The sequence below is a fragment of the Coptis chinensis genome, chromosome 8 (genome assembly GCF_015680905.1).
Source record: "Coptis chinensis isolate HL-2020 chromosome 8, ASM1568090v1, whole genome shotgun sequence".
Lineage (NCBI taxonomy): Eukaryota > Viridiplantae > Streptophyta > Magnoliopsida > Ranunculales > Ranunculaceae > Coptis > Coptis chinensis.
In genome coordinates, this window is record NC_141463.1 from 7,818,978 (window position 1) to 7,841,038 (window position 22,061).

Sequence of the window (22,061 nt, forward strand, 5' to 3'; positions counted from 1 at the left end):
TTGCCAACCTCGATCCCATCTCTCTCTCTCTCTCCTCTTCAACAAAACCATTTTTTACACCTGAAGACCAAAAAAAAAAAAATGTCGAAACAAAAACCCATTTAACAAAATAAAGATCTAAAGAATAAAATTAGATCAAATTAAATAAAAAAAAAAAAAATGTCAAGAATATTTGAGTACTTTGTAGTATGTGGAATAGGAGCAGAAATAAGTACATTAGATGGTAACAAAGGATTTCATGGAATGGGTTTTATGTACTTACCTTCATTACTTGATCAATACCCTCCTTCAACTCACACACTTTACCCTCCTCCTCCTCCTCAACTCTTTACTGTAAGTACATTCTTCAAACATTTGTTTCTTTGCTGCATTTCTTCAAATATTTGTTAGACAATCTTCAATGTAGTATTAATGTGTTCAAGGATTAAATAATGAGTGGTTGTGTTTTACTAATGCAGTGTGTTCTACCAGCTGGGGTGCAATTCTTTTCGTCTGGGTATGATTTTAACGATGTTTCCACGTATCCGAGGAGCTATCCCATTGTTTTGACTGGTAACTACTTTTTTATTGATATTATTTGTTTTCGTTTTAGTTTCGTAGTTTTGTTGATGTGTGTTTTTTGCTTTTGTTGTAGAGGGTGATGGATCGAAGATATATGTTAGTTGCATTGCTTTTCGGGATCCTGTTAGTGAGGATATTGCTGAAGCTTATAGAATGCCAGCTAATTCATTTGCTGATAAATGCATCTGTCTTGTTTCACACTCTCCTAGTTTCGGTGTTCTTCGTGATGCGCTAGAGGAGTTATTCTCTCTTTGTTTTTCTCCTACTGGAAGTAGGTATGTGTTTCAATACATGTTATTTAGAATGGATTTAATAACTTGAGTGCTTTTAATGATATTCCGGATAGCAATAGAGCAATGTGCTAGTGAATGCTAATACCCAGCGTTTTGAAATATGCATCAGAGCCTTGAGGCTAACTGCCTCTGTGAGGCTTGAAGCTTAAGCCTCAATCAGAAAAAAAGAAAAAAAAAAAAGAGAAAAAGAAACTGTAAGAATTATTAAGTATACCTGTAAATTTGGTAAAAGCGAGAAACAGTATGCCATATTTATGAAATTACTATAGGATAAAAAAAATGTAGTGAGGTGTAAGGACTTAACGTTTTACCTTCTTGCGACACGTCACGCTCTATGTATGGAAACCTTAAAATAAGTGTAAATAGATAGGCAAATAGCAATATGGCATCGTAATATAGCATAATTCCAAAATGCAAATAGTTAGGTACTTAACTAGTCAATCAAGTCTCAAACATAGACATTGTTCCAAGTCACTAGACAGTAGACGCACACTGACTCACACACAGACACATAATCATAGACATAAAGACTTAAAGTAATAGACTCAATACTCATAGTTTCAAGGTTCCAACGCCTCCATTCTTTTCATTCATCTGCAAGAATGTCATCAACATATTCCTCTACAAAGATCATCTTCGCCAGCATCACTACCATCATAAACTCAAAAGGAACATAACCTAATAGGGACATTTTAGTCTTTAAATAACGTATCAGTGGTTAAGTTGTCGAAACAGTGGAAAAAATGGTAAACAAAGTCAAAAAAATTTAAAATAAAAATGGTTCGGCTGGGGTAAAACCCGACTTCCAATGAGGCTGAGCCTCACGAAGCCCCAAGGGTCAAGGCTTAAGCCTTAAAGCACACTCCTCACACCATTGAGGTCGTAGCCCCGCAATATACCTGCATATATTTGTAAGGTCAAGCCTCAGGGTCTTAAGGCGCATGCCTTGAGGCTTAAGCCTCAATACGTTTTTCTAAATCTTTTAATACCTTTGATTGGTTCTTTTTTTTGAAGAGGTAAACTATATATATATATATATAGCGATAATTACAATATTGGATGAGATATCCTACCAAGAGCCGAAAAGCAAAAGACAACAAGGAAAAGTAGAAATACAACAATGATTAAACATCTCGAATGATATCCTCCCAAGAAAATGCAAAGGACCCGAATGGTATCTCCTTGAACTCCTTCCACCGCTTACACCAAAGGAAAAACAATCTTTTGATGTGAATAATCAAATGTGCAACGTCAAGGCTTCTATCCTCGAAATGTCTCCGGTTTCTTTCCATCCATAAACCCCATAGTATCGCAAAGGGAATGATACTCCACAACTTCCTCTTAGTGCGGGTGGGGGACCATAGACTAGACCACATCATCAAAAGATCACAAGCAGACCGAGGACACACCCAAGAGATTGAACCCGATTGAAGAAAATAGTTCCAAATGACATAAGAAAAAGGGCAAAGGATAATAGTGTGAGCAACGGAATCTCCTGAATCATAGCAAAAAGGGCAGAAATTAACAATAATCATTTTCTTTTTCCGAAGATTGTCAATGGTTAAAATTCTACCAAAAACTAAACACCAAGTGAAGAAAGAAACCCGAGACGGAATTTTAGCTCTCCAAATGAAACTCCAAAGATGACAAGGTGTGATAGGATATGAGGTTGGTTAGGTGAGGCAACAAGGAGAGTTGAATACCAAGATCTAACAGTAAATACCTTTGGCATCATTGGCCCAAACCTATTGATCATCTTCGAGAGTGATATTAAGCGGAGACTCTAATCTCGCCATCAAGGTAGCCAAATCATCAATTTCCCAGTCATTGAAAATTTGTCTGAGATCAATGGTATCTATCATAACAATAAAATCCCTAACCGGCTGATTCTTCCTGTCTGACATGACATAGAAGTTCCCAAAATCAACATATCAAGGACTGTTGATTGGTTCTTGATAAGTTGATTTATGTGTTTGCTGACAATATAAATTGAATTTTGCCAATGGGATTATTTGGTGGTCTTGTAAATATGCTATGTTTTTCCATGCAATTGAATCAAATAATGATAAATAATCAAAATATCTATATATTTATCTAATGCTAAAGTTACATTGACAAGGATAGGTGTGTCCGTATCCAACGGATTCGAAATGTCTGACACGACGAAATATAAAAAATTGAGGTATATCACATACAATATGTGTCCCATATGTGTCTGACACAGATTTAAAAAAAAAATATGGAGTGTCCATACACAGATCTAATGCAGTCCCTGTTCTGAGAGCAAGACCTAAAGAAAGCGAACTACCACCTCTCTTCCTATTTGACATGTTAATGGATGTTTGAGAAATTAGAAACATTTTTAAGTCAAAAAGAGGTACTGGGATGCAAAAGGATAAGGCTTTATCAAATATTAATAAGGCTGGTTTAAGTTTCATTCGCAGAGTAAGTATTCATGCATAAATCATAACTCAAAGCTAATAACCTATGTCTATCTGATGACCGTTGGTCATCTAGGACCATAACTTGTGCTGATCTCTATTTTGCTAATATGTCCAACCACAAAACATAAGACGGTTACTCCAAGTGAAATTCACTTTATAGAACTAACTTGTATACTGATATAGTTATATACAAATGGTATATTATAATTTATTAACATAATTGTTGATCGTTAGTCATATTCTTTGGCATCTCCCATGTACGACACTGTGCAACTGTGTTGGGCTCCGAAATGCACCCAAATTGTGCTACAAAGGGCACCAAGTGAGGTGCAGTTGCACTGGAAGGCACCCTTTGTGGTGCCGTTGCAATAAATGGGACCTCCAAGGGCTGTGGTGGAAGAGAGGAAAAATCAGTTTGGTTGCAGATGGAGGCGGAGGCAGCTCGGAAGTCTAATACCAATAAGAGTTACAGGGGAAGAGAAAAATGTAAAGATAAGTGATTAGGATGCAGCCGGTATAAAAAATATGGCGTTATCTTCATAAAACATTAACTAACATATCATAATACTCTCAATATTTACTACAGACCGGCTTTATGTTTTCCTGTCACAGTACCCACATGGCCACATATAGAGACAGAAGGAAAAAAGGCGTTCTAGGGATTGTCAGTTGAATATATTTCATTTTTTTGTCTACGCTTTGCCAGATACAAAAATAAGTCTTTTATTGAAGATGGGCATCCAACTTAAAACCAATTGGTGATAAGTGGAGAGGCCGTATATTACATATATATATCCTCAACACCCTTATACAAATGTTGATGAAATCAAACATAGTTCCTCATCTTCCTTATATAGGCAAGATGCCCGCGCCTCATGCTTTCCCACTTCAAGTCAGATTCAGGTCTTCAGGTCACTTATTAGCCATGATGGTGAGTTATGTAGAATCAATGAGCTGCGTACCTAAAGCTTCGGTCTTGATGGTTGCAATAAAGGCTTACATTAGAAGTCGTTGTAGAGCGAGAGGAGTGAGCGCTAGTGAGGTCGCTTCATGGTGAGATCGTCTACTCGACTCGAGTAACTTTGAAGCGAGCTCACAGGTCTAGTACGGGAGATCGGTTGGTGGTGACATCACTCTGGGCGTGAGTTGAATAGGTTGCTTGTCTGAGTAGAGTCACTATGAAGCGAGCTCTGAGGACTAGGATACGAGGTTGGTTGTTAATTCTGTATATGCTGGACACGTGTGTGGTATTCATTGGATGTGAATATTACTCCCTCACACAGCCCCATCTCAGTAGGTCGTTTAGTATGTTTTAACGATCTGCTGAGAGAGAACGTTTTCACGTGTGTAACATGTGTGTGGAATAATAACCGCCTCATTTTGTGGAAATGAAAAAGATAAGACATAAGGAGACATGTCGGTTTAGGGTTCAATGCAATGATAGCCTGCATTGGGAATTGAACATGCGGCGTGTATAAGATGTTTTGGGGCAACTGGAAAGTTATTGCTTTGCCTCATTTCCTTGATTTTTGAGATCGTTAGAGTGCTTCGGAGTTAGTTCAATCTCCTCCATTTTTCCTCTTCTCGTTTGATAGTTAAACTTTGCTTGTTTAGGTTCTTTCCTTTTTGTCTTCACACCATGTCCGACTCCAATGATACACCCATCGGATGAGGTTATAGTAGGGTCAATAGGGTTTTATAGTGAAGAAGATTATGTAAGATCTGAATCTGTAGTTGCTTTGGAGAGTAGCTGTGGATATTGTAAGGGCTCTTCTTCTAGTGCGTTGCCCCCTAGAAATGTAGATAATCATGCTTTGGAAAGTTTTGGAGATTTGAGGGATGCTTGTGGTATAGATGTTAGCGACCTGGAGATACATGAGATAGGGGATTACGTTGATGCTTTAAGTAATGCGTACACTCCACGGGGATATGGGCTGTGAAGGGCAATTGTGAGCTGGCATGAGGATACCGCTTCGCCTTTATTTGTAATTTTTGAAATTTTATAAGAAAGCGCCACTTTTGTTGGCAATACTTGGAGTTTGTTGAGAGTATTTGACCTGTTGAATGAGAGGTTGGGGTACCAAGTTGAGGTCGTTGATATTATTGAGCAATTTGATGTGAAGCAATCTCATGCTAATAATTTTAGTTTGCAGACGCTAACAGGGAAGTTGAGCGTTCTGGATGGTGTGAGCAACAAGTCTTGGGAGAGAAGGTCGTTGTTGTTCATTGAAAATTACTGTGCTAGTGGGTTTGCAGTTCATACTAGGGTTTGCAACTTTTTTGGTATGTTTTGTGTCTTTTGTTGTATATTGAGTGATATTTGTTTGTTTTGAGCTAACCTTGGATCCGGTTGTTTTGCGTAAGTCGCTATTTCGGTCGTAATGAGCGGAGTGATCGAGAGGTTCGCTAAGCTTAGCCGAGCTAAGAAGCAAGAGATACTGCCTAAGGTAGATGTTTTCTTTATGGAAAGGGGAGGTCGTGGGATAAGGCTGAAGTGGAGTCAAAAGAAAAAGGCTCGTGGTCAGGTCGATAGTGAGTCTTCTAGCGAGTTCGTCATGGAGAGGGAAGATAGTGGCGTCTCGACCCGGGGAGGCTAGGAACAGAACCGGGGGGGTGGTGAGGCCACAGGGAGGAGGTCTTTGGGACCTCTCGGTGGTGATCTTTGGGATGCCCAAGCTTAGCTTAGTGGTGGGAAGGGTCACCATTCAGTTCTCGACCTTTGTTTCACGAACAAACCAGGAGGTGAGCACCCGCACTGGTGGATGTAGAAGAATTGAAAGTTTCGGTTACCGGAACCGGGAGTTTGTTGAAGAGAAAAATTGTTGCCGATGATGATAGGGTGGCTAAAGGCGGCTCGACCGAGGGCATAATGAGGGGAGTCCGGGTCACCATTATGTAGGGGAAGAAATCTGGAAGTTAGGGGGTTCGAGCTCTTGGGTAAGGTCATTCCGAGGGTCGATCCGGGAGATGATGACCTAAACCCACCTCGAAGGAGAAGGGTACTACTGCTGGACTGTTATTCCTCCCCGCTAGAAGAGAAAAGTCTATTGGCAAAGGGTAGTGCCAAAAGCCGGCTTGGTAAGGGAAGGGTGGCGCTTCGAGACGGGTGTCACCTATGTTAACCCCCGATACTAGAGAGACCCAAACGTGATGAGATCTGAATGTAGCTTCCAGTCAGCTCCAATCGAGTGAGTTGCATGCTTGATAGCATCATCCTTGATGAAGATCGCAGAATTTGGATGTTATGGGCTAATCTTTGTCGCAAACGTGAGGCCCATGAACCTTGGATATTGCTTGGTAATGCGTGCTTGTATAACTTGGCTTTTGCTATGTATGAGTAGGATGATTTATTGATTTGTGGACGATCGCTGTTTCAGAGGTACTATCCGGGTACCAAAAGTTAAAAAAGCTGGTCTTGATCGCTGAGACGGAAAAGGGCAAGCGAGAAAAGATGAAGGAAGAACTAGAGAACGTGCATTATGTTCAAGTCTCTCTCCAAACTAGCTTTGACGAACTGAAGAAGCAGCACGATTAGGTCGCTCTGGAGAAAATGGTCATGGCAGGGGCACTGGAGGAAGCAACTGACGAGGCACAAAATAATCGGGTATGTGGAGAAGGCAACAGCCACTAAAATACCGGGACGCTTTATGAGACTCTGTTCGAAGAGGTGACCGAGCTGGCCAAGGAGTACAACGATCTGGAGCATAAATACCTTGCCTTACAGGACAAGTTATTGTTATGTATTATACTTTTTCAGGTAGAACTTGAAGTCCCAACCTCAGCCCATCTAGAAGAAAACTTAGGTCGAAAACGGTAAAAATCCTAATATTCAGCAAAAATAGATTTCTGACGGACTATCTTCCGAATGACACAACTCTTTCCACAGGTATCCAAACGCATCGAGGCTTTTTGTGTTGTAAAGCTGACGCACAGAACTTACTTTCTCAAGTTTTACAAAAATACCCAATCTCATTCTAAATATGCCAAAACTAGGCTCGAACACAGTGCAAAGAAACTGATTTCGGACGCACTATTTTCTGCCAGTCAAACTTCCAGACACCATAATAAATTCCACGGGTCTCCGAATGCGATGAGGTCAATTGGAATAGAAAGCAGACTTCCAAATCTTATTTTCTTATGTTTTATATAAAATTGCTAACTTTCTAAACAATTAAAAAGAATGAATATTTGAAATATAAATATCTCAAACTTCACTTGGTTCAATTGTCTAAAAACCCAGGCTATGACGGGGTGGATACAACACATGTCAAAACCTAAAACCCACATCACAACAGGATCAACTTAACCACAAATTCAATCTTAAAAAAATTCTCTTTATTACTTTATACAAGTCTATCTTCCATAAAAAATCATCAATATAACATTCTAAGAATAACAGGTCCTCAACATCGTATTCTCATGTCATACTAAAAATGTAACCTACGTTATTACATCCTTCCAATAATAACAGACCTAATAAAAGAACTAACGGACTGCTCCAGGCACGAATCCCAATCACACGCCGCAGTTCCACTGCCTTCCACCTGTGTTCCCAAGAACACACCCACGTTGCCAAAACAAAGCAAACATGGGTCAGCAAATTGAATTTTGGGTATGAGTGACTAAATACATATAAACATTTCAAACTTTACTTATCTAACTAACACTTTAAATCTATCATAACCTAATCATTCTCAGCTTGGAAGACAGGTAGTTCCGTCATCTCAACCGGCATAGTTTCTTCCCAAGCAAAACTTCCATTTTATTAACTCATTCTAATAACTCTTTTTAATATCTAAATAATTGAATTACACTTACCGATATCCGCCGCTGTATAAGGGTAGGACCGCGTCCCTGCACAAAATATTATTAAGTCCTACCCTCCTGCAAAAGAAAGTTAGAACTTGTATATATAACATATGTAGATATTCTATATGTATTCAAAGGTAAACCTAAGCACGCTCTTATAAACAAATCAATTTCTCTTATCAATTAATCAATTACTTTATCTTATACACCCACCCTTTAGTACCTACTCCACGATTTGCACTCCACACATTTGCCAAATCACACATTCATGTGTGCCTCTCTCCCCAATACAATACCACAATATCATAGCCATCTCCTCGGGCTTTCATACAAATATTTCCATGGCCTCTTTGGGCACAAAAACTCGTGTCATTCATGGCACATTCAATGAATACCTTAGGTCATTCCACCACATTCAAGGAATACCTATCATATCACTAACGGGCCATTCATGGCACATTCAATGAATGCCCGGGTCATTCTGCCACATTCAAGGAATACCCAATCCTACATTCCCGTACACTCAAGGAATTCAACTAACCCGCAAGGCGAATACCTTAGTTCCTCTTTAGGGTAGTCCAACTATCTGGTCATTCATGGCACATTCAATGAATACCTGGGTCATTCATGGCACATTCAATGAATACCCTTATATAACGCTAACGGGCCATTTATGGCACATTCAATAAATGCCCACCTAACATATGACTTCATCAGTCATAAACTCAATTCCAAAACTTGAGGCGTGGAGAGTTTTAAAAGGGTGCGGTAAATTTTGTTTACTCATTATTGAACTTTATTGTATATATTATTTCAGAGAACGAAGGAAATATCTTGATTCAAGTATTTTTGGTTTACGCGTTATTAATTTCATGGATGTATAAGTGTCATAACGTTGTGTATCGTTAAAGACTAAAAATCACAAAGCAGTAAATACACGTACACAAGTATATTTATAAAGGTCCTAGCCTAAGTCAAACATGCTAATAGTCCTAGACTTATCCTAATAGACCGAATCATAATTTTAGGAAAAAAGTCAAATTTTCGGGTCAACTGGTCAAAGTCAACCCTGGTCAAAGTCAAAGTCAAAGTCCACTCTGGTCAACAGTCAAAGTCAGAGTCCACTCTGGTCAACAGCCAACCTTGGTCAACCATGCCTAAACTCCAAAACCCAAAAGCCCAAAGCACTAGGGCCCATAGTCTAACTTAAGTCAAAAATCAGAAAATCAAAAAGTTAAAGCCTATGCCCAACCCACGATTTTCGAGCCCAAGCCCAAATCGAATCACTGTTCATCTTCTCCAAACTCTCTCCTCCACCAGCCACCAAAACGCGCCGGCCACCCACTCCCATTTCATCAAGTCGGTTGACCCAAATCCAAAACCAAACAACATTAGTTAAATCAAAAACCCCAAATCCTACAATCCAAACCTCACCCAAAACTAGATCTAGATTTTTTTTTTACTGCTGCCATTAATGGCTTCGACAGAGCTTCGACAGCTCCCATCTACCGCCCTCACACACTACAATCAACCATAACCCATCGATTTTAGTCTATATGCAAGCCCCACAACTCAAATTAAACCAAAACAAATTTCAACCACCGATTCGCCACCGCTTATTGACGCCTTCTTTGAGCTTCATCACCCAATAAAAGCGCCTTGATCCAACCCCAATCAATACAACAAATACACAAACAGTTTCAAATGGCATACTAATAGTATCAAACCGTACACAGTCCAACCGTTTGGTTTTGGCTCGCCGCCATTAACGCTCTGTCGAGCTTCAAGCTTCCAAAGCTTCCACAGTTTAATAAAAATTCGATATTTAACAAAGTTTAATAAATACAACATGCACAACATCGAATAAAAAGGATAATGAACAGTATCGATCAGCAGAAATCTTAGGCAGTATACACCGATACTCGAGAAATTATAAATCCGGTGAAATAGCAAAAATAGCTACTCACCTGTAGCGCTCTCCGATTATCAACCAGCTACCAGGAAAAAACCTTCCATTCCTTCCTTCAGTAAAACTCCCATTTTTTTCTAAAACTATCGCTGTGTTTTTCCCCTAGAACTCTCGTGAGAAAACTCTATTCTGTTTTCTTTTTGGTTAAAAACAAAACCCCCGAAATACGGAAGAAGGTTTATCCCATAAACCCAAGTCTCCTATTTCCACTAACACTTATCCTATTTTATTTAATCTATTATCTATTAATATTATTATTAGGAAAATAAACGAATAAAAACATGGGGTGTTATAATATACACACCTTAAAAGGATCTCGTCCCGAGATTCAAGGTAGAGTGTAGATTAGCCAAACAAACAATACGTCAACCAATTAAAATGAGACATACGTGTATACGCAAGTATACACACCTTAAAAGGAATACACATATACGATATCATATAGATAGACATACTAATATTCAAATCACATACTTTGAAAGTGTGTCTATATACGTATTGAACCCAAGAAATACGTATATATGCTAGCATACACAACTCAAAAGAATAAACGTAATTAATTTCTTCAATTGCCAACACTTAAGTAAACTTATTATTTCACAATTTAGCAAAACCCATATTATTCAAGTTAAATCATACTAAGAAGGCAATGTAGTTCCTCTCACACCGAGGCAGTTAGTTCCACTCTTAGTATTTCCCAACTAATCCAAGGCGTTTAAAAAAAAATACATATTATAATTTTCTTTTTAACGATCTTTCCTGTCAAAACTATTTGTTTAAAAACTCATAGGTTTTATCCACCACCTTAGTGTTTACAAAAAAAAAATCAACATTTCTCTCAGTGTCTCACAAACACCACATGTTCAAAAAATAAAAATATAAAATGTATAGACTGATTCATATTATCAACGGCCTACACTATGTCCACCATCACATAGGATCAAACACCTACAATGTGAGGCATGCATACTGGCTCACACACCAACGATATGCAAGTATGCACTGGTTCACACACCAACTATGCATACTAACTCTCTACCATCACATATGATCAAACACCAACGATGTGTGGTATGCACACTGGATCACACACTAACGATGTACATGTATACACTGGAGCAAACTCCAACGATGCATACCGAGAGATGTTATGTATATTGGATCACACACCAACGATATACATAACTTGGACAATAACCAAGTGAATATTTAAAACCCCCTTCTTGAGTAATTCCTCGACTTGCACTTTTAACAAATTTACAATCCTCCTCTTAAGATGTTTCACATCCCTATCTACTATCATGATAGGCCTCACTGTAAAAGTTACATCATCGTTCAACTCTAGCTCTGCTGGCTGGACAACCTAAGTAGGATCTTTCACACATTTCCATAGCATAGACACGTGGAATACATCATGAATCATCGCCAAGTTAGGCGGCAAAGCAAGACGGTACGCCAAACTACCAATGGAGGCTACTATCTCGTATGGTCCAATATACCGTGGACTCAACTTTCCTTTCATGCCAAACCTCATAACTCCTCTCATAGGAGAAACCTTCAAAAACACAAAATCGCCTACAGAAAACTCAACCCGTTTCCTCTTCAAATCTGCATAACTTTTCTGCCTACTCTGTGCTGTCTTAATCCTTTCTCTAATGACTTTAATCTGCTTTCGGGCGCTCTCTCTCACTATCTCAGGCCCAAGCAATACTCGGTCTCCCACATCTGCCCAACAAGCAGGTGATCGACATGGACGCCCATACAAAGCCTCAAAGGGTGCCATACCAATGCTCGACTGGAAACTGTTATTATATGCAAACTCCACCAAAGATAAATGCTCCTCCCATCCTCCACCAAAATCCATTACACAAAAGCGTAACATATCTTCTAATATCTGATTCACCCTCTCCGTCTGTCCATCTGTCTGAGGATGATAAGCAGTACTTATCGCCAAACTAGTGCCCATAGCAAGCTGAAAACTCTTCCAAAACTCGGAAGTGAACAAAGGATCTCGATCTGAAACAATACTCACTGGAATCCCATGTAACCTGACCACTTCCCGAATGTACAAGGAAACCAACTTATCTGTATTTCTATGTATGTCAATAGGAATGAAATGAGCAGATTTCGTTAGACGATCAACAATAACCCAAATAGATTCATTACCTCTCCGAGACTTAGGCAAACCATCAATGAAATCCATAGAAATGTGCTCCCATTTCCACATCGGTATCTCTAATGGCTGCAATAATCCAGAAGGCCTCTGATGCTCTACCTTAACCTGCTGACAAGTTAAACACTGAGAGATATATTCTCCGACATCTCTTTTCATTCCTTCCCACCAAAATGTCCTCTTCAAGTCTTGGTACATCTTCGTTCCTCCAGGATGAATTGTAAACCGAGAACGATGAGCTTCATATAATATTTCCTTCTTTAACTCTGATCATCATCGGTACACATAATCTCTCATGAAATCTCAATCCTCCATCGAATCCACGCCTAATCGACGGACAATCATCTAAAATATCAATGACCCGGATCATCCAACCGACTCAAAAGAAATCGGGTCTCGTGGCTGCATGGCAATCACTCTCTTGAATATCATCACGGCCTAACCTCCAAACGCATATATACCCCTCATCTCAGATCGGTGTAGTCCGGACATCATAAGCGGCTATAGTCTCTAAACTCTTGCACTCTTGCACCATAAGAGTGGTTAAAACACCAGTAATCGACTAAGTGCATCCGCGAACTACATTGCCCTTGCACAGGTGATCTTGAATCTCGAAGTCATAACTACTTATGAACTCCATCCATCTCTCCTCTCATATTCAACTCCTTCGTGAATAAAGATACTTCAAACTCTTGTGATGCGTGTAAAGCTCGAACTTCTCACCATATAAATAATGTCTCCACACCTTCAAAGCAAAACCCACTTGCCGCTAACTCCGTGTCATGAGTAGGATAACGCCTCTCGTGTATCTTCAACTGTCGTGGAAGCATACGACACCACCTTCCGGTCTTGCATTAACACACAACCCAAACCAGTTCCACTAGCATCCAGAAAAACCACTAGCTTTCCGCCTCTTAGTCGGGATTACTAGAATTGAGCCGAGTCAACCTTTGTTTCAATTCTAGGAAAGCTTTCTCCACAATCATTAGTCCACATAAACTTCACATCTTTCCTAGTTAACTTGGTGGCGGAGCTGCAATAAGTGAGAACTTCTCGATAAATCTCCGATAATATCCAAATTTAACCCCAAGAAACTTCTAATCTCTCTGTAAATGGTGGTTGGTTGTTTCCATTCTTTCACTCAAAGAACCTTCTCGGGGTCTACAGCAAATCCCTTCACTAGATACCACGTGTCCCAAGAAACGAATTTCTTCCTCCCAAAAATGGCACTTGCTAAACTTAGCATACAACTTCTGTTCTCTGAACGTCTGCATTACTATCTTCAAATGCATCTTATGTTCTTCTGTGTTTTGTGAATACACTAAAATGTCATCAATGAAAACAATCACAAATTTATCCAAAAAGGGTCTGAATATACGATTCATCAGGTCCATAAAGAATGCAGGTGCATTCGTCAATCCAAAAGGCATCACAGAAAACTCATACAACCCATACCGAGTTCTAAATGCAGTCAAAGGAATACTCTTCTCTTCAACTCCCATTTGATAATAACCAGTCCTTAAATCAAACTTTGAAAATATCTTAGCCCCTTTCAACTGATCCAACAAGTCATCAATCCTAGGAAGCGGATACTTATTTTTTATAGTCACCTGATTTAAATCCCTGAAGTCAATACACATCCTCAAAGTACCATCCTTCTTGGAAACAAAGATAGCAGGCGCCCTAGATGGAGCTACTGTGGAGGACATGCTGGAGCTCCTAGTCACTGAGGATTTGCCGAATGTTTCTTGAATCTTGTTAGCTGTGAAAGAATGTTCCTTTGTTTTTGTTTATCTATGATTGGTTGTTATGGTACAATAGAGTTGGTTTTCTGGGCTTGCTTGGGCAGTTCGCCTTTATTTGTTGCTGCATGGCCTATGTCCCAATACATTAAGAGCTCATAACCTAGGCTTGCCCGGGTAGTTTGCCTTTATTATTTGCTTTATTTTGAGTTCAGAATGAATTGGTTTCCACCTGAGTGGCAGTTCAGTAGTTATAAAGAATTGGTTTCCTGAGCCTGTTCAGGCAGTTCATTTTCTTACATGCATGTTTATTTTCTTTGCTCTTTTTCTTGATGTCTTAAATGCAATTTGCCTGATGTTGTTGCACTTATCTAGCGTTGTAGATTTCAACAGGTAAGAAGTGTCCAAGCTATGTAGCCTGCGAGCTTGACTGAGCATCTTGTTTTTCACTGAGTCGCGTCTAGCGTTGTAGGCTTCGACTAGTGAGAAGTGGTAAGTTTATGTAGTCTGTGTGCTCGAGTGAGCGTCCTGCTCGTAGAGAGCACTCTCCTGGCCTGTTAGAGTGTTCTACTAAGAGAGGGCTTTAGCACGTGCTTGGCACGTATGAGGAGGCAAAACATTAGCGAGTAGAAATAGTAACCGCCATGTGCTGTGGAATTTGAAAAGATGGCGGGTTATGCAGCACATTGGTTAGGGTTTCGATGTATTAATGGTATGTCTTGGAAAGTGAAACGGTTTATCCTAAAAAACTTTTCGTGAGAGGTTTAGGGGTACTGGTTCATTATCTTCCTCAAACTATTTTCCCAATTTCTTGCCAAAGTTCTAGAGCGCTTTTAGGTTAATTTCCAACCTCCATTCCTTTCTCTTCTTTTGCTGAAAGTTTCGTTGTCAGTAGAGTGTAGGATGGCTAAGCTAATTGGTGATGACGATGGAGTTTTGGTCTCTTCAACGGATAGGGTGAGGGAGGGATCTCCCCTTGTTTTGGATGAGATCGATTTTCTGCCATGTCGTAAGGCTGATCTGGGTAAGAGGAAGGTTACCGCCTCTGACTCAAGGACCACTAAGCGAGCAAAAATTGTGGGTCTCTCTAGTTCTAGTTCGCGCAAGTGAATTGGAGGTGTGGTGTTCAGGTGCCCAAGTTCTAAGAGTGGGGTCGACCTAAGCGCTCACAACCGTGGTATGGCTAGCAAGGGTAAAGCTGCTGCTGGAGAAAGTTCTAAAATTGGTTCGCTGGGGAGGCGGGGTGGCGACCTGGGAAGCGACTTAATCTATACTGGGAATACGGGGAAGAAGCGTACAGTGAAACGATCTGACTGCAGTTTTGGGTCAGCACCCATAACTAACTGTCTCTTGGAAGGGATTGTCTTGGACAGTGATAAGGAAGAACTAGAAGGCCAAGATTTGGACAAGACTTTGGAGACCATGGATATGGCTTGCTGTTTGGTAAGCTTTTACTCTTCTTAGGTTCTTCTGTCTTATTAGAGAGAGTAACCTTGATGTTTCTTTTTGTAGTTTCTTGTTGGGTATCAGAAACTAAAACAGACGGCCTAGTTTATGGAATCTGAGTAAAATGATGTGGGCAAGATCAAGAATGAACTGTTGAGCTTGTAACTCGCTCGAGAGGCTGACCAAAAGGAACTGGAGGATTTGAGGAAAATGCATCAGGACGCTGTATCTAGGGGATTGTCAATGGTCAGTTCAATACTTGACTTACAGGAAAGACTGGGTACAGTAATTGAGTATGCCAAGCAATGCAAGTCAGTTGCACGAAAAGCTCAGCAGGCATATGACCGAGTGTGCCAAGATTATCGTTCTTTGGAGGATCGTACTTTGAACTAAAGGAAGATCGTGAACGTGGGGCTCTATGTACAAGTGTGCTTGTCATACCTGGAGATGCTAGTAACGCTCCGTCTACCAGTACCGTTCCTGCTGAGCGAGCTGACGTGCCTGCTGATGATAAGCATGTTACTCCTGGTGCTTGACCATTGCTTTTGGAATTTTTCTTCCTTTGTGTAGGTTGTGAGGTTTTGAATACTTCTCTCTAATTTAAGATTTGTAAGTGGTTGTAAAATAATTGAACTAGTTTCCTAGGCTTACCTGGGCAGTTGCTTTTAAAATGGTTGGGGCGTAGCCTAGATACATTAAGAGCTGATACCCTGGGGAAACCTGGGTAGTTCGTGTTATTAATAACGTAGCGAACTGATGTCCACATAAATGGCCGTTCGGCTATTTTGAAGAACTGGTTTCCTGAGTATGTTTAGGCAGTTCGTATTTGCACTATGGAATGGATGTTTACTTTAAAGTATTAGCTTACTTTTGTCTGAATTTTTGTTACATGTTGTTTTGACATTTTTGTAGGAATTTGACTTAGAAATATATCCCATTGTCTAGGAAGACGTAGGATGCTCTGAAGCACTTGAGATCGATTTGAGCGTACTGCTCAGGAAGGCATTTAGACTGTTCCCTAGAACGTTATGCAATTAATTGACCCTAGAGGTCTAATGTATTCAATTAGTGAGAAGTGTTGGAGCTGTGAAGCCTTTGAGCTCGAGTGAGCGTTGTAGCTTAAGTAAGCGTGTTGCTCTTAGAGAGCATTCTACACTAGAAATGTAGGTTTTGAACTAGTGAGAGGTGTATGAGCTATGTAGCCCTTAGCTTGAGTGAGCGTTTGATTGTCCAGAACGTTTGAGCTTTGGGGAGCGTTTAAGTTCATTTGAATGTTTTGCTCTTAGAGAGTGTTATGCACTTAGTTGACCCTAAAAGTATAGGTCTCTAACTAGCGAGAAGTGTTAAGGCTAAGTAGCTTGTGAGCTATGTAGCCCTGAGCTCGAGTGAGCGTTTTAATGTGGAGAACGTTTTAGTTCGAGTAAGCATTCTTTTCTTAGAAAGCGAGCTGTGTGTTGATTTGGCAACATTGAGAGATGGCAGTGCTTGATGCAAAGTGACAATAATGTGTATAAATGTTAAGAGTAAGACTCATGGAAATGGAATTTTTATTGATAATATTTCTTTAACAAGAAAGTATTCCAAGGACGTGGAAGTGGCTATCCATCTTGGGTTTTGATCTAATATGCTCCATTGTCAACGACTCGTTCTACTATGTAAGGGCCTTCCCATGTTGGTGCCAGTTTCGAGTCATCCTTAGTCTTTTTCAAGACTAGGTCACCTGGTTGGAAACTACGAGGGTTAACTCGCTTGTTGTATGTTTTTCTCAAAGTTTGGTGGTAGGATGCCACTCGAACGGTTGTTAGGTCGTGCCGTTCTTCAAGTAAGTCGACCTCACGAGCAAGAATGAAGTCGTTCTGACCAGATTTGATGATTTAGGATTGAGTCGTTGTAATTGTCAGGTCAGTAGGGATGACGGCCTTAGTACCGTAGCATAGTGAGTGTACTGGGGAGTGGAGAATGCGTGAACGATCTTCCACTTGGCCAAGAATTCTTTGACTATTTTTCCCTTAAACTGAGAGCCATTGTCCATCACCAATGTGTGGGGGAGGCCAAATCTGGTAATGATGTTGGTCAAGATGAAATTTCTGACATTAGACTCTTTGACATGAGCCAAGGGAATTGCTTCCACCCATTTGGTGAAGTAGTTTGTTGCAGCTAGGGCAAACGAAAGCCTGTGCTTTTCTATGGAATGAATGGACCCATGATGTCCAAGCCTCACATGTGAAATAACCAAGGGCTGGCAATGCTGACCAGTTCACTAGCTGGCTGAATGATGTTGTGGCCAAATGTTTGGCACTTAATGCATTTGAGTACATATTTCTTGGCATCGATCTGCATTCGTGGCCAGAAGTATCCTTGTGAGATTGCTTTGTGAGCCAGAGAGCGACCTCCTGCGTGGTTTCTGCATTTTCCCTCGTGGATTTCTGTGAAAATCATCTGACCCTGTTCTGGGCTTATGCACCTCAAATGGGGTCCTCTAGCGGATTTTCTAAAAAGTTTGCCATTTACTAGGCAGTAACGACCTGACTGATATTGAACATGTCTGGCCTTTGTGCGATCTGCTGGTGCTTTGCCGAGCTGGATGAAATCTATGATAGGTTGCATCCATATTTGACTCATCTAAGTGTTAGAGAGTGGGCATACACTACACCAGAACTGTCAATTTCTAACATCCCAAAATTTCAGTTAGTAACGGATATATCTGTTACCAATTTTGTCACGGATATAGTTATTACTTATGGAAGAATCAGTTAGTAAATATTGAAAAAAAAAATTTAATAACTTTTCACGGTTATTTTCAGCAGTGCCTAACGTATTTATCGGTTAGTAATGTTTCAAAACAGTATTAAAAAAATAAAATAAAATAAAAGAAGCCTATACTTTTGATCACGCACCCATCTCCTTTTCTTTTTTTCTCTCCCCAGACAAACCCTAACAATGGCTTATCATTCTCTCTCCAACTATTGCAATTATTCTCTTTCTCTATTGCAATAATTAATTAAAAAACTTAACCTTAATCGTCGGGGCCTAATTGGTAAGCTCACTCTGGATTCTTCAATCTGATCCCAAAAGCCCGCTCATTTCTAATAATTTCTTTCTTTGTTTTGTAACTTATGAATAATTGATTATGGCTGACCTGCTAATATTGAAGAACAATGTTTTGTGGTTTCGTATTGGGTTGTTTGAACAGGTTTTTGTTACCCAGATACTTCAAAGAAGAAATTTTGTAAGTTATCTTCATAATTTTTATGTTTTTGTTTGTTATAAATTCCTTTCCTTGTCTCATATTCCATCTATCTACTTGTTGAAGGATTTCGACTCAAACAATAATGCTGGAGCAAAACTTCTGATTTTGTCAAAATTTCCATTTTGCTGGTAAGTCTATTTCAGATAAAAGAAACTTGGGCGTTAACTCTTTCGTGGTTTAATAGATCATTTGAAGAAGTTTACTTTTTGTTTATATTTTTAGTGAGATTAATGTTTTGATTGTATTCTATGTATACTTGAATGTTTGTAAACGAGTGAACTTTTATTACATTCCATATATACTGAAAGGGCTCGAGGGTGAATGCTCTGACTAACAGATTTGGGTGAATGGTACGTACCGACTTTCTGATACGGTTAGAAAAGTCAAGTTGAGTTGGTTTTTTCATGAGAAATGGGTATGTCCTTTTAAAACAGTACTTAATGAGAAGTTATGTACTTATGTCTCAAATGAATTCAATGGAAAGGGTTCCAAACCTTCTACTCTTGACCCATAGATTTATGGATTTCCCTGGTCTTTGCTAAACAAAGTGCCATTTGATCTAACAAATCCTGGACTCCGAAGCCGATAAAAATCAGGCTTAAGGCTAAAGCCATCATTGCCCTTTCAGGTACATAAAAGTGCCTTACTATCTCTTGTGTGTTTTCGTGGGTTGACCAGGGAGGCATAACCGGAGCTTGAATTAAGGTGAAGTAAGGGACAATCCAAGTTTTGACATCAAGTACAAGTGTTGGAAGTGTTGAATTGAAGCATGCTATATTTTATAATATTATATAGATTGGAATCTTTATTTGATGAAAGGATCTGATTTGGCTTAAAAAAACATTTAAAATGAGTTGCTAGACACTTGATCGAGACATCTAGTTAATGATTTATTTCTTTAGAAGCTGATATCTATCATAATCCAATTAATTGTGACTTGAGGTATTGATTAACACGCATTTTATACAACGTTTATTGGTTAGTTAAGTCTGAGGTCCACAGTCCGAAGTCCGAAGACCAAAATCCAAAGTCCGTATTATTCGTACGTTTTAGTCAAGTTACCTTACTCACGTGGGTTTGGTAGGATAGGTCGAGTAAGGGATCGTCCAAACCTTAGGGCTCGGATAGGTTCACAACTGGAATTACAATTTTTGGTGAGTAGGATTTTTAGGTTTCTTTTAGTTGGTTTAATTAATTTTACGATAATGCAATTAATGTAAATTACTACGGTGATTTTGATGTAGGTAAACAAAGATGGAGAAACAGGGAGAGAGTTAATCATGCTCATGCAAGAATCATTTTTCAACAGTTTACTACCACATCACTACATCTCTAATTCGTCTCGTGTTCGAGACGGCGTAGAAATATTGATCCTAGCGATGCCCACATCTCTAGGCGCATTGTACTAGCATAAGGAGTTTAACTAATATCTCATCTCTCGGTATATTATTTCAGCTCACGGCTCGATTTCACATCACCGGACAAATTGGAGAGCTATCGACACGAGGAGAGTCGCCAAGACGAGACATTTTGGGTCCCGCGATGAGGCTGTTCCGAGCATCAACACTCCAAATTGGTATCTCGTCATTTTGGGACCGGATGTCTAATCTATGCCTAAATCCTAAGTAGTGATTCTAGAATATTAAAAAGAGTCAATCCGGTTTTACACGGCGGGCATAACCACTCCCCCACGGGATTAGCTCATGGTCATAGAAGGAATAATAAAACTTGTTGTATACATTAAGTAAATAAATAAATGCGGACAGAATTAAACTAGAAAAGAAATGATCAAGTATTAAGGGTAAAATAACTTACAGTATTTAAACTGCTGGAATGAAAATGACAGAATGTAAGTACTGAAAGAAAACAAACTAAAGCTAAGCGGATGCTAAAGCATGAAAATGCTGAAGGGGAAATAATGAAGGCGACCCCCTCATATATATAGGCGGATGTCTTGTGAAGCCTTAATTGAGTTTTGTTCGTTAGCTAATTGAATTGTTCAAAACTTTGAGAATCAAAGTTTTGTTTTTGTCCTTTTATGTTTTGTTTTCGTGTTTTAGCCCAATTCAATTCAAACATTGAATTGGTACGTGTCTTTCCTCTTGCAAGGTGGCACCAAATTGAACCCATCACTTGCCACCTACCTATGCTGACTCGTCATGCCTTTGGACCCGCAGAGGGGTCCACTTAGATAATCCATGGCCGGCCCGATTTTGGCGTTTTTACGACTTTACGTCGCTTCTGCGCAGAGTTAAATCGCCGAATTATATGGCAGCTTCACTAGCCAACGCGTCGGCATCTAGATTTATCCGATTTGAGCTTGAAAGTTTCTTTGCTTCTTTATATGTGGACCCGTTCTAATCGGGTTTTGTTCATTTGGAAACTTCAGCTCTAGTCAGGCTTTGTTGGGCTTCACGGGGGTTGAGTGGGAAACTTCAAATATTCCAGTATTCCCGTACTTCGATGCATGTTTTATCATTATATTCATTTTAATTGCGAAAACCGCAAAAGTACGAAAATATAATTATTACATGATTATTAAACACATAATCGACCAAAATGCTATGTCTCGAGGGTTTAATATTACGGTTTTGGGTGCTTATCACACCACCCCCAACGGCACTTTGCTTGTCCTCAAGCAAAAAGAAGACATTAAAACGAGAAGTGGTCAAAAATGTGTTGTCCTAAGCTAAATCTCATTTTAGTAGAGTCGCGGTTGCATTGACCGTATGCAACAAGGCCTTGAACCACTAGGAGTTCCCTAGTGGATGAGTTATAGCCTCGTGAGAGTTTTCCAGAGAAGATACTCACAAACTTCATTTATACTACAACGACTTAGTAACAAAGGCTTGTTTCCTTAATTAATCTCAGGTATCTAGATATCTCACTAGCGGGGGAAACAAGGATTTAATTCTTTCGAATTTCAAGTTAATATATATACAATAATCAAAACATCTACGTATGAGCATGCATGCAGTGATCTTATAATGAAATGTACGAGCAGGGCCGTTTCTAGATCCTTTGGATAGCGTCCTTAAGTAGGTTCTCACAGGTATGTGTCGAAACACAATTTCTCTCTTATTTTTCCACTCAAGCTTTGCTATCTCCAAGTGTCTGCGAGGTGGCTGCGTTTCCTCACATACTCAATGACGGTCGGGAGGAGCCGAGGTCGAAGTCACAACTACTACTTATTATCATACTATCCTATTCCTAATTGAGCTAGAGGTCTTTATTAGGTGTTATGGGGCTTAGGTGGTAGTGTAAAAGAAACTGGAATGGAAAATTCAAAATGATAAGTATGAGAGAATAAGGTCTTGAGATATTTATACTAGAGAATCCTTATTTTCTTTCCCCGCTTCTAACATGGGTTTCCA

General features: G+C 39.6%; 1 protein-coding gene across 1 annotated transcript; it reads left to right on the top strand.

Annotated features, from left to right (window-relative positions):
• The first annotated feature begins 2 nt into the window (after positions 1-2).
• On the top strand, positions 3-1,632 carry LOC147479676 (DENN domain and WD repeat-containing protein SCD1-like). Its single transcript, XM_086577892.1, has 3 exons — positions 3-333; positions 459-552; positions 635-1,632. Exons 1-3 carry the CDS (start codon positions 160-162, stop codon positions 880-882), a joined length of 516 nt encoding a protein of 171 aa, XP_086434018.1. The 5' UTR covers positions 3-159; the 3' UTR covers positions 883-1,632.
• Positions 1,633-22,061: the final 20,429 nt, after the last annotated feature.